We start from the raw sequence: 14,805 nt of genomic DNA, 5'->3' as shown, positions 1-14,805 counted from the left end.
TTAGGATAAGCCAAATCTTGTAACATTGATAAACATCTGTTTGAATTAACATTTCTGTTGAAAACAAAAAATGAGTGAACAGTTGCTGTGCAGACTAAACAACAACAACAACACCTGGATATTTCCTCTTCAATGTGGATATTAGGGTTCTCAATTGGCTCAGTAAACACAGTTATGTCAGTCAATGTGTTGTTTATTCTGAAAATTGCCTGATCAGACCAAGGTTTCATTTGGTAAATTTTCATTATTTTTGGATGGTCCTTTCTAGATCATTCTAATTAAGTTCATTACTCAATTTTTGAATGTAAACCTTATATCCTGAATGTTTTAACATGCTTACTAATTTTTGTGGGTTTAGTCCAGTGCTTGCTTAACACATATAGAAATGAACATGGTCTTCCACTTCTAGAAAAATTTTAGCACTTTTTGCATCCTTAAAATGCTTAATTAATAGATCTGCAGCATGTTTTAAGGGTGATTTTATTTAGATTATCACCACACTTCAGTATTCATAATAAATTTTCACCACAAGAATTCCCAGAATGTTATTTCAGTCGTGATTGATATAAAACATTACTTCTTCTTGCAAGAAATAAAAACAAATTATGCTTAACAAACAATTAAGTGTACAAGCTGGCTCATCCTGTACTGTTCATTTACACTCAGGCTTTGTTTGATATTTATTATTCAGTTTTCAGGGTGGAAAGCCAGTACTTATATTTCTGAGACCCTATATGACTACTGGCTTTGTAGTTTCAGTATAAATTATGTTTTATTAGAAGATTAATCAGACTTAATTAAATTTATCCAATAAGCTTTCAAAAGGAAATTGCCAAATACTATATATAATTCTCTAAGAATTTTGTTTTATACCCTCATAAAGGTTTTTTAAAAGACAGGATACTAAATTTATTTAATAAATGTTGAGAACAATATAAAATACCAGAAGCATGGAAGATAGGAAAAATTATTTCAATATTTAAAAAAGGAAATAGAAATGATACAAAGAATTATAGAGGGATTAGCATACTAAATACAGTACATAAAATGTATAGCAAAATAATAAATAATAGAATTAAAATGATCTCTGATGAAATATTAATAGAAGAACAGGTAGGATTCAGAAAAGGAAGATTGTGTACAGATAATATATTTATATTAAAACAAATAATAGAAAAACGAAAAGAGTTTAATTTATATCATTTATTTATATCATTTATGCATTTATAGATTATGAAAAAGCATTTGATCGAGTAAACAGACAAAAACAATGGGACATATTGAGTAATAAAGGATACCCAAAGCATCTTACAAAAATAATACAGAGTTTATATCAAGGAACAAAAATAGTAATAGATAAAGGTAATAAATTAACAGAAGAAAGTACAGTCGATTCCGGTTATATGGGACACATTGGCACTAGTACATTTTGTCCTGATTAAGCGGCTGCTCCAATTATCCAAAGTTTCATGAAAAAAAAAAAAAGTTAAAAATACAACGTACCCCACTTTACAATTGGTTCACTGTACAATCAAATCATGTTACAATGGCGTCACCATAGTAAAGCACCGTTCACTATACGATGTGTAGTAAGCACCGGTCATCATGTTTGTGAATTGAATTTTAATTCTATTAAACAGCGATTCTAATTAGCAAAAATAGGAGGAATATTATCCACAGGCTATAAAAGTAAAGATATATTAAGCACCAATTTACCCTTTATTACCTTACTAATTAAAAAATTAAATATGTGAAAGTCGGAATAATTAATGCATACTGTATTATGTACATACTGACTAGTTGACATTTCTGTTCACTGACATTTGTGGGTGGGTGTTAAAATTTAAACCAGTAAAAAGATAAGCAATCAATAACAAAGAACACGGCACACACACGCAAATTTCAAGTAACAATTTGCAAGTTACAAAGCTTAAAAAATAGGAATGAAGAGAAGATTCTGAAACTTAATTTTTTTATGTGATTGAAGATTCCATGGAAGTGTAAACACATTTCACCATAATAACCCACATAATTCCAGCTGTGTCGATATTATCGCAAATTCAATAAGATCAAGTTTACTATCCATTTATGATAGATTGCACTAACAGAAAAGCCCAATAAACAGGTGACTGCTAATTGTTTTATGGTTGTGACTTCCAGGAATCCAACCAAACCATGTGGTACAGTCGGAGACAATCGTAGTGTAATCCCCAGTGCTGCGGTCTCCTGCCCCGATTAAACAGCATGTTGTCCCAATTAAGCAAAGTAAACACAGGCTATTTTCTCGATTTCTGTTTTTTAAGATTTTCCCCAAATAAACGGCTGCCCTGATTAACCGGTGGCCCAAATAACCGGAATCCACTGTATAATCAATCAAGGAGTTAGACAGGGATGTAGCTTGTCACCAACACTGTTTAACCTATATATCGAGGATATGATATGTAAATGGAAAGAAGAAGTTAATACAGGTATATATTTAAATACAAAGAATTAATACACTGTTATTTGCAGATAATCTAGTAATTATTCAAGATAGTGATGATAATTTACAAAGAGCAGTATTTAAATTAAATCAAATAACAGAAGAATATATAGTTAAAATATCAACGATGAAAACAAGAACAGTGGCTTTTAAAGGGAAAAATACGGTGAGAACAAAAATAGTTATAGACAGTAAAATATTAGAGTAAAACATTTTAAATATCTAGGATGTGATATAACATATGATGTCGAAGAAGATGTGAACCAGAAATTGGTGAAATTTCAAAATATATGTGGAACAATAAAAAGAACACTGGCTAAGAAAACAAGGAAAGAAACACAATTGAAATTTTACAAAGTAATGGCAATACCAACACTTCTTGATGGTTCTGAAACATGGATACCGAAACATAGAGACATTAATAGAATACAAGCTGCAGAAATGAAATTTTTAAGATATGTTAAAGGATGTACAAAATTAGATAAAATACCAAACGTAAATATTAGAAAGGAATTAAAGATTTACTCAATTAATGGAAAAATTATAGAATATAGACAAAGATGAAAAGAACATGTAGAAAGAATGGAAGATAATAGATTCCCTAAATTAGCTTATACATATAGAGCAAAAGGAAAAAGAGACAGAGGAAGACCAAAGAAAAGATGGGCAGACTTCTTCGAGATCGGAACAGGCTGATCACCTAATCCATGAAGGAAGATAAGACCCTCATAAAATTATAGCACCTTGAATTTTTTTACCTTTTTGGCTAATTTTAGCTGTAATAGCATATATTTATACAGATTTTCAGTGCAGCACAGAAATGCAATGTGCATATTCTGAAGTGCTAACAATAAGCACAGAAATGCAATGTGCCTCTTCTGAAGTATAATAATGATAAAGCTATAAATCATCACTGAGTAATGATTTATCAGTTTGACTTTAGGTTTGGTTGATTTGTTGCACAACCATGCTGTGCACTGCAGAGTCTCTAATACAGTAAGGATCAGAGGCATATAATACTTCTGAATATATGTATAACTGATTTATAACCAAAAAAAAAAAAAACCCCTCTAATTTTATCTTCTTAAGAACAAAGACAGATGTATTCGCTCTCAAGCATTTCATATTAAGTGAAAACCGAATTACCAAAACATAAGAAATCATGTTACAATGAGGTCACATTTCATTGTCTCATTGTTTTGTTCCACAAATTTTGTCACCATAAGGCAGTGGGTTTCGACCTTTTTTTAATAATAGCACCATTAAATAATTTATTTTATTTTGTGGCACCCTTATTTAATTTTCTGCCTGTTAGATCTGATTCTCTCTCTCTCTCTCTCTCTCTCTCTCTCTCTCTCTCTCTCTCTGTATATATATATATATATATCTAAGTTTAAGTTACTTAAACTCAAATTACATGTCAGCCCTTTGTGAAAAACCACTGTAGATAATGTATCTGATGTACATTGGTTCAGTGTCTCCATAGCCAGGTGGGAAGGAGCAGCAGTGCATAGCCCACGCTTCTTGATTAGACCGGGGTTTGAGCCCGTCACCACCAAATACAGAGGATGCGGAAAGGTCAGGGATTGACCACCGCATATTCCCGGAGCAATATGGCCTTAGTTGCTAATGCTCCTAAAAACCAAATAACAACAACATACAGTGGTTCTTTTGCGTCACTGCTCCCATTTGTCCCTATTGCTTTAAGTGGCAGAAGCATTTTAAATATAGCGAGAGTCAGCAATAAGTGGTGGACTGAGCACTCCTGTAACAGATGCAAACGTAGAAAGAACAAAAAATTGACGTTAATTCCATTTTTTGACTTTAAGGAATAATTTAATAGCATTTTGGCTTAGAAAATCAAACTGTAAATGATTTATTATGCTAATGCATTTGAGTAGAGCTGTTCACGCAAACATCGCTAATGGAAAGAGCAACAGTTGTTTCATTTGGGAGGTAATGCAAGACCTCAATATCACCCAAGCAGCACAAGAAGTCCAATTGAGCATTGGAAAAATATCTTTAGAACACCCATCCCCCATAGTCTAGGCTTTGCTCCCTGTAACTTTTGTGCTTTCCTGAATTGGAAAAAAAAGTATATGGGAGACAAAATTCACAAGCAGCACAATAGTGAAAAATGCCGTGAGCAGTCTATTGAAAACGCCTTCAATTCCTAGCCGTCTATTGAAAAAGAAAATGGCTTGCAGTACACCTCTGAAACATTATTAAGCTACTGTAAATGATGCATAGATTGTTAAGAGGATCCCTATAATTACAAGCATCTATTTATTTACATTGCTCCAATTTTTATCTTTTTGCTTATATACAGGAAATTGTAAAATCATGCATTTACACTTTGGAATTCTTTAAACGGGATCATAAATTTATAAATTCTTATTATTTTAACTTAATGACGCATGAACAAAATTCCAAAGTAATAAGTAAATTTAATTAAGAATAATGTTTTAAAATTTCACAGATCATTATGGTTTGATAGTTCACTAGTGATTAAAAGATAATATAAAAGTTGTATAATATATCAGTGAAAGTTAGTTTCAAAGTATTTAGTCTGGTATTAAAAAAATAACTAAATAAAATAAAATGGGCAGGTCACTCAATTTTTAAAATTTATAACTTGACAAAACCATTAGCATTATAGATTTGAATTGTGAGTGCTTCATTTCTAAAATAAGCTTAATTATTTCTGGTTGTTAAAATTACCAATCTTTTTGTATGTTGTTGTACTAAGCCATTTTTATTTTGAAACCACTATTGTACTATAATGTCCCAGCTGTAATAGTTTTACCACTGAAGTCTCTTTTCACTAGAATAGTTAAATGTTTGTAATTTATTTTCGTGAGTGATGTTATATTGTGAATGATGTTACTGTCCTGAATAAGGTAAATGTTGGAGGTGATCACAGAATGGTAAAATGTACACTAGATATAGATGTAGGAAAGGAAAAAACTGACAAACTTAGGAACAAGTTTGAGCTTCTGCAGACTGCTCAGGACCAAAATATCAACGAGGAATATTACAACTTTCTGAAAGTGATAAAGCCCAAAAAACCTATAGGGAAAAAGAAATCCAAAGAAGAAAAAATTAGTCAAGAAACACTTGTTATGATGAACCCAAGGTGACAAATGAGGAGCAAGATAAACACTGACAAGGAGAAAATTGAGTATACCGAGTTATGCAAAGCCATTAGAAAGAGACTCAGAGAGGACATAAGAAGATTTAACACAATAAAAGTAGAACAAGCATTAAGGGAAAACAAAGGACTTAAATCAGCAGCAGTGAGCAGTAATACAGAAAAACAAATTATACTAAAACTGAAGAATAGCGATGGTGTACTTATAAATAGCAGAGAAGGCATAATTAAAATCTACTATAGAAGTCTTCTATAGAGAATTATACAAGGAGCAAGGAAATGATGCCAGCAGTGGGGAAAATGTATCACAAATTAGCAACACATACGACATACCCGATATTCTTCCTGATGAGTATGTATCACAAATGTATCTGAAAATGTATCACAAATTAGCAACACATACGACATACCTGATATTCTCCCTGATGAAGTAGAACATGCATTGAAGAAAATGAAGAATCAGAAAGCCCCTGGGGAAGATGAAGTTAATGTACAGTTGTTGAAATTGGGAGAAGAGACATAACACAAAAACTGGCAAGGCTCTTCACAAAGTGCATTAGAAAAGGTGTGACTCCTAAGCAGTGGAATAATGCAATCATAGTTTTGCTGCATAAGAAAGGAGATAAATCAGAAATTGGAAATTATAGACCAATTAGCTTGTTATCCCACATCTACAAGTTATTCACAAGGGTAATTACTAACAGATTAGAAAGAATACTTGATGCGAATCAACCGAAAGAGCAAGCTGGCTTTAGGACAGGATTCTCAACTATGGATCACCTTCATGTAATATCACAGCTAATGGAGAAAGCAAATGAATATAAAACACCATTATGCCTGGCATTTGTGGATTTTGAAAAGACATTTGACTCCATACAGCATAAGGCAATGTTTCGGGCACTGGAAAGACAGACTTAGGCGCCTCCGTAGCCAGGTGGGAAGGAGCAGCAGTGCGTAGCACACGCTTCTTGATTAGACCGGGGTTCGAGCCCGTCACCACCAAATACGGAGGATGCGGAAAGGTTAAGGAATGACCACCGCATATCCTGGAGCAATATGGCCTTAGTTGCTAATGCTCCTAAAAACCAAACAACAACAACAACTGGAAAGACAAGGCATTGATACCCCATATATTATGATTTTGAAGAAAATATATGAGTGTGCTACCTCCTTTATTAGACTAGACAAAGACAGTAGGAAATTTAAAATCGAGAAAGGAGTTCGACAAGGAGACACAATATCTCCGAAGCTGTTTACTGCTGCCCTTGAGGAAGCTTTTAGACGATTAGACTGGTCCAGAAAGGAGTCAATGTGAATGTAAACCATTTACAATTTTCAGATGACATTGTGGTCATAAGCCACGATCCCAAAGAATTAGAGGAAAACCTTAATCAGTTATGCACAGTTAGTAAGGATTTTGGACTAAAGATGAATATGGCTAAAACAAAAGTAATGATGAACAAGTATGCCACAGAAAGGGAAATAATGATTGAAGGAACAGTAATTGAAAAGGTGGAGTCATATACTTATCTGGGACAAGATATTAGCTGTAATAATGATAAATGGCTGGAAGTCAAGAGAAGAATAAATTTTGGACGGATAGCATTCAGGAAATATAGTCACATACTGAAGAGCAATATCCCAGTTTGTCGGAAATGTAAAATAATGAACCAATGTATACTCCCCACCTATGACTTATAGAAGTGAAACTTGGGCACTCACCAAAAGAATGGAAGAGAAGCTGAGAACTACACAGTGAAGAATAGAACAGATTATATTGGGAATCAGTCTGTTAGATAAGAAGAGAAACACATGGATTAGGCAGCAAACTGAAGTAAAGGCCATTCTTATCAAAACTAAAGAACTAAAATGGTCTTGGGCAGGACACATAGCTCGAAGACATGATGACAGACGGACTAAGAAAATAACAGAATGGTATCCAAGAGGATCTAGAAGAAAACCAGGAAGACAAAGGCGAGATGGAGAGATGAAATCCATGAGTTTGTGGGTAGTAAATGGATGGCCAGTGCTCAAAACAGAAGGAACTGAAAAGTTGCTGGAGAGGCCTTCATCCTGCAGTGGATTGAAAATGGCGATGATGATGATGAAGTTATTTTCTACAACTTTTTTATTCTGTCCTAGAATAATTTCTTTTTTTTTTCTCTGGATTATTATTATATTCTTATTCTCTGTTATATATTTATTGTACAGTATATCTTTCAAGAATATGTATATTTTTTTTCATTTGTGGGCTCTGTGGTAAATCTCCACAGAGAATTTTTACCTGTAACCCTTGCACACTTCAAAAACTCATTGCTGCGAGCCCATGTATGTTCCAAGAACTGACTACCATGGGTCCATATGTATTCTGGGAACTCACATGTGAAAGGGTTAATTTTCCTTATTTTGTTTCTTGTGAATATAATAGATTCTCTAACAAAGGTTTAAAAGTAACCCTCTCATCTTCATTTTTAGTCAAAATAAAATTGGTTTTTTTCCCCTCGCTGTCTTTCAGATACAAGTTTAAAAGATGGTTTATTTCATGAATACAAGAAACATGGAAAAGTCACAATGGTAAAAGTAATTGGCCAAGGAACAGAGCGATATGCAGTTGTATGTTTTAAGAAGTAAGTTTTATGGAAATTTTGTAATATTTTCTTTCTTTCTTTCTTTTTTTTTTTTTATTTGTTTGTAATGAAAAGAGCTGAGGAATGTAAACTACATTTTGTGTAATTATTGCCTTTTATGTGTATGTTGCTCTTGTCACTCTTTCCCTTTGAATCAGGATTCATGTCTTGAGCTCATTGGATTTGTCACTTGCCACCTGTTTGGAAGTGTATCACTGCCATAATAAACTTAAAGGATGTTGAATTGAGCTAGTCAAAGTTTCTCTCTCTCTCTCTTTTTTTTTTTTTTTTTTTTTTTTGTAGCCTGGTACAGGATCATTTTTCACAATCCTGTAGAGAGGTCTTTTACATTCTATTATTAGTAGTGGCAAATGATGCATGGAAGCAAACTTCTACAGCACAGCTAAAAAATAAATAAATAAAAAAAAACCCTCTGTTTTCCCCCCATTTAATAATTTGTCCAATCCTTTCTTAAATTTATTAAAACTACCCACTTCCACAATACCATTTAATACTTCAATACCAATCCATTTAATGCCTGAAATATTTCAAACAGGTCTCCTTGTAGGTGCCTAGTTTAAAGATGCTGAAATTTGCAGAACTGAAGACTTTCTCAATATGAATACACTTTGTGCTCCTAATTTTGGTGCTCCCCCCTCCCTCTCCCCCCACATGTTCCAACAGCTCCATGTTCTTCCTAAAGTGGTGGCTTCCAGATCTATAGGCTGTACTTCAGATGCAGCTTATCCCATCTTATATAATGGGATAATCACTTCCTTTTCCTGCTAACAAAATACTATATATCAATGAAATATAGAAACTCATGAGTTGCCATAGCAGCCTGTCTGCACTGCTCAGAGAAGTGCATATCTGACTGTACAATTATTTCCCCCTTTTTTTTTTTTATTATTTTTTTTTTTATTCCATTCTACATTACCTTGAGTTGGTGCAACTCAGTTGATATGTTATTCTGGGATTACTGCTACCCATATGCAGTATCTTGCATTTATTAATGTTAAATCTAACTTTTCACTTCTCAGCCCATCTGTCTAATTTTTCCAGAACTTGTTGCAGTAGCATACCCTGATTCCTGTCATTAATCTCCTGCTTACACTTTTGTATCATATGCAAACTTAGACATTAAGCCCGATATGCATTCATCAATATTCATTAATAAATACTGAAAACAGTAAGGGGCCCAGCACTGAACCCTGAGGAACTCTACTAATAACATTAATCCAAGAAGAGCAGTATTCATTAATAACTACTGTCATCTGTCTTCTGCCACTCAGCCATTCCTTTATCTGTAGCAACTTGCCCCAGTGCCACACTGCTCCAATTGTACAACAGTCTTTCATGTGGAACAGTATCAAAAGCTTTTTTTCTGAAATCTAAGTATAAGATGTCAGAATTATTTTTTTGAATGCAATTCCTTTGTTACTGCATCATAGCAGCCTCTCATATTGGTCAGACAATATCACCCCCTTAAATTTATTCAACAAATCCATGCTGTGATTGCTGTATAACTGCAGTCCTGTTGCATTACTTCTTTAACCACAGGTTCATTATTTTCCCTGGAACAGAAGTTAAGCTTAGAGATCTGTAATTACTCACTTCATCCTTTGCAACCCCCACCCCCTTCAACATAGGCACCTGTACATAGTGAGGGGACCTCCCAGTGATGCTGCTGGTCCTCCATATTAGTGTCCTTGAGATCTAATCTCACCGTCTAGGTTCCAGGCCCCCACCACCATAGCAATCCAGTGTGTTTACCATGTGCTGCAGCCTGTGGAAAAGTGGAAAGGGGGATCCTGATTGTTGAGTGGCCCAAACTTCAATAGAGAAAATGTCTCCTTTTATTCAGAAGGGCCTGGAAGGATTAGTATGTACTCCAAAATCAGCCAAAAAGCTATGATCTAGTGACATCCTGATAGAAGTAAAAATTGATAGGCATTCAGAGAAGCCAGTGCTATTTGAGGAATTGTGATTACTGTATTCCTCCATAAGAAACCAAATTCATCTCATGATGTAATCTCAGAATGGAATCTACTTGAAGTGGCTGAAGAAGAAATCTGTTGCACTAAAGCCACAAGGAGTAACAACTGTTAACTGAATATATTAATGCATAGGGATGAGAAACCCTGAAAACCTCATCCTTACTTTCAATTCACTGTCTCAGAATTCAATTACAGCTGTGTACCTTGCACTACCCAGTACGGCCATAGGTACCTAACGTTATCCGAGGGTGTTTTAAGTGTCAGAAATATGGATATTCACAAATGGCCTGTTGTGGTACCCTTGCATTCATTCAGTGTGGATGCAGATGATCATGAAATTAATTATTGTGTGTTTTGTTCAAAAACTCATTTGTATTAATTGCCAAGGAGAGCTCCCTGCAGAGTGAGACTATAAGACTACAATGTGAAACCATGTCTTTCCTTTAGGTTATCATGGTGGAGGCTAACTGTAATGTTTTCAAACATCTGGCAGAGTTTGACATTGCTTTAGTCAGTCAGGAGCCTGTTAGTGATGCACATCACAAAAAATATTGTCCGTGCAGCTTCAAAATTACATTCTAAAAACATCTACCTGGTTTACACCATTTCCAAAGCTGTGATGGAATACAGAATTGCAAAACAGCAGAAATGGCACAAAACAATGCTGCTTGAGGAATATTCTGAATGTATATTACTGCAGCCAATCTCTTAGTCTTTAAATGCATGCATGCATGCCAAAGCATGTTATGCTGTCAGAGCCAAAAGGAATTGTGGCTCTATTTCATATATTCTATTACCCAAGCAGCCAGCATTAAGGTTGCCTGGGACAGAATCCAGAAAATGAAGGAAAAATGCACATCTCACTCTTCGTTGATCCTGGACTATAATGGATGTACTGTTGTAATAGCCATTGCTCTTGAAGAAACATTTTCTGACATCTCTGCAATATCTTCTTACCCCCAAGAGGTTTGGATCCTGAGACAGAAAAATGAAACCAGGTACTTAATTTTGCATTAAAGGGTTTTTGTCCTTATAATGGGCCATTTACCATGCAAGAGTAAAAATCTACTCTAACTCTTACTAGACAAATGCCATTGGACCAGATGACATCCATTTTTGAAATGGTTAAACACATTTCACCAAAATCTATAGATTGCCTGCTCTTCATGTATAACAGATTTTTTCTTGAAGAGCAGTTTTTAGATGCCTGGTGGAAAGGCAACCATCCTTGCCTTTGCTAAGCCAGGAGAGGATTCCAAATGTCCAACTAACTATTGACCTACCACTTTGACTAGCTATTTGCGCAAAATCTTGGAGAGAAGGTCAGTACTCATTGTATATGGTATTTAGAAGCAAATGACCTCATGTGCAATGTGAAGTGCTACTTCCAAATAAATGGGTCAACATTGGACCATCTAATTAGACTGGAAATATCTGTCTAAGATTCCTTCCTAAAGTGAGAGTGCTTGGTGTCCATATTTTTTTGAAATGAAAAGCATATGACACAACTTGGAGATTTGATATTTTAATGGTGCTTTACTACTTGGTCTTAGAGGTCATCTACCTGTTTTTATTAAAAACTTTTTATCTTTAAATTCGTATAGGATCGACCTCCTCTGTGCTCTATCTCTACTACTTGGGGTGTGGATCAGCTATTGCATCCACTGTACATTTTTATGATCTAAATTAAATTATGGGTCCCAGGTTTTTTACTACCTACTGAATCACTGACACCTTATCTATGTTACGTAGGTCGGCTAACTGCGCACTGTCGTACCTCGCATGGTCAGCAGATCTGCATGGTCAGCAGATCCTATGAAAAATAGGGGTGGTCACAATTCAGTGATCACTCAGTGTACATGTGCCAAAAATTCTGTACTTCAGTGGCTTAATCCCATCTACCATCAAGTTGTCAGTTTTTCTGCTATCTGGAGTATTTCAAACATCTTCTGTTCAGAGTTTCTACCTGGAAGCAAATGAGCCATCTTTTATTGCTTTGACAGAAGCAGCTGTCCTAAAAGTATGCTTTTGTGCTGAAATTCCTGCCAGAACATCCAGCATCCATTTTTTTGAGCCATGATGGAAAACTTGTATAACACCCGTCAGACTGCCAGTTGCCCTTTTTTGGTATCTCACTCCGAGACATCACAGTATATAAGATTGCCCTATCACCAGGGCATGCTCATGTCCCAACATGCAACTTCTCCCTTAAGAACTATGAAGTCTGATATGATCTACATAAGATACTATACATGCTTACATGTACCCCATCTTCTGTCTACCTGCAGCTCAATCAGCACGCTGCACTGAATACGCAGACTTCTTGCCAGTTTACACTGGTGTCTCAAAGCCAGAATTACTTATTTGCTTTCTTTCCAGACAGACATTATCCTAGCAGATTACTCATGAGTGCAGTATATACACTTCAGAGCTTTATACTATAGAGTTACCTTTTGATGATATAAGCACTCACCAATATTATATTATACACCAAGTGATCACTGAATTATGACCACCTACCTAATACTTTGTAAGTCCTCCTTTTGCCCTCAGTACAGCAGCTGTCTGACATGGCATTGATTCAATAAGATGTCGGAAGCGTTTGGGAGGTATAGCCAACCAAGCTGTGTGTAATGCAGTCAGCAATGCAGGTATGGAGGTGATTGGTGTATCTAGACTCGATATGCCTTTCCATAGTGTCCCACAAGTGCTCTATGGGATTGATATCAGGGGAGTTTGGAGGCCAGTCGATATGCTGGAAGTCAGAACTGTGTTCCTCAAACCACTCCTGCACAACAAGTGCCCAATGGCTTGGCGCATTGTTATCGTGGAAGATACCATCACCATTCGGGAAAAAGTGTAACATAGCGGGGTGTACACAGTCATCAAGCAGTTGATGATAGTGGAGACCACTGATACGTTGTTCCATATGCACCAGGGGTCCAAGTTCCTGCCAGTGAAACATGTCCCACACCATACAACCACCTCCACTGGCCTGCACTTTTGATACCATGCATGATGGATGAAGAGTCTCATGTTGTTAATGCCAAATCAGTACACGACCATCCATGGTATGGAGTAAATAACGTGACTCATCCGACCAGGACACCTTCTTCCAGTTCTTCTAATGTCCAACTTGCATGCTCTTTGCACCAGACGAGTCTTTTATGCCAGTGAACCTTGGTTAGGAGAGGATGCCATAAGGGTCGTCTGCCGGTATACCCCATATGTGTGAACGTGCAATGCATGATCATGCCAGATATTGTTCCAGGTTGGCCCATGTTGTATCGAGTAGTCAACTCTTCAACAGTGCTGCGTCTGTTTGCCTGTGCGAGTTGTCGGCCTGGCACTCACCTCTAACATCAGCCTTTCGCTGACCTTTGCAGTTTTGCCATTGGGTTGTTGTTTGACCATTTTGATGCCAGTCGTGGTACACTTTAACTACGGCGGCTCTTGAACACCCAACCAGTTCAGCTGTTTGGGAAATTGAGGTACCAGCTTGTTGAACACGCGCAATCTGTCCTTTATTAAAGTCTGATAAATCCTTCCTTTTTACCCATGACGCTCGAAATTTTACTACCTACTGAATCACTGACACCTTATGTTACGTAGGTCGTCTAACTGCGCACTCTCGTACCTCACATGGTCAGCAGGTCGCATTCAGTTTTCATATGGGATGGTCACAATTCAGTGATCACTCAGTGTATATAAAGACTCATTAAGTACATTACAGTCTGTATCAGTGAGGAGACACAACTCATCTGTTTCGGGTTAAACGGAATTCTCTCTCTCTCTCTCTGAATGTGAATTAGATATTCACTTCTGCTGGATCCTTAGCCACAGTGGGATTAGGGGAAATGATTTGGCTCATTCTGCAGCCAAATCAGCAACTTGTATGAATAATCTTAACCAGGGGTGGGCAACAGCCGGCCCACTGGCCACATCCGGCCCACGACGATGTTGAATCCGGCCCCCTCGGTAAATGCATAAATATAGAAAATCCATACCTGACTACACTCGCCGTAAACGTTCGGCTTAATTCGGTTCAATCGGGAATCGTGGCCAGTACAACAGTAACCAAGTGATTCTACGCAGCGTCAAAGAGTTATTTCCTAATTATTATTGTAGCATAGATCGAACGAAGTTCCTTTGGGTTTGACTTCTTATTGAAAAAAATAATATTGGTGCGAGATATTTTATGTTTTATGCCTTTTCTAATTATTACAATTTTTAATTTAATATAATTTATAGCCCATAAAATGAGAAAAATTGATGCTGAATGCCGCATTTTCAATGATAATTGGACATTCAGATATTTAATTGCAAATATAGACGATAAAGCTGTTTGTTTGGTTTGTAACGAAACTATTTCCGTTTTTAAAGAATATAATCTAAAAAGGCATTTTTCAAAAAAAAAAACATTTCATTAAATATAAGCTATTTTCACCGGAACAAATGAAAATTGAAGCAGAAAATTTAAAATGTGGTTTGCATAAGCAACAAAATACTTTGAAAATTTTGTCAAAACAGATAGAGCTCTGACAAATT

The 14,805-nt window shown here is 35.9% G+C and overlaps 1 protein-coding gene across 1 annotated transcript in view; it reads left to right on the top strand.

The window, feature by feature from the left end:
* The window catches only part of spen (spen family transcriptional repressor split ends), a 575,365-nt gene that overhangs the window by 348,672 nt on the left and 211,888 nt on the right, over positions 1–14,805 (top strand). Inside the window, exon 7 of the mRNA XM_090382996.1 lies at positions 8,149–8,260. Coding sequence (XP_090239122.1) covers positions 8,149–8,260 — 112 coding nt within the window. The remainder of the gene's footprint in view (positions 1–8,148; positions 8,261–14,805) is intronic.

Source organism: Mastigoproctus giganteus, chromosome 10, assembly GCF_048544385.1.
Source record: "Mastigoproctus giganteus isolate SK-2022 chromosome 10, ASM4854438v1, whole genome shotgun sequence".
In the NCBI taxonomy this organism is placed as follows: Eukaryota; Metazoa; Arthropoda; class Arachnida; order Uropygi; family Thelyphonidae; genus Mastigoproctus; species Mastigoproctus giganteus.
Note: the sequence above shows the minus strand (reverse complement) of the source record. Positions and strands in the feature narration are given on the sequence as shown.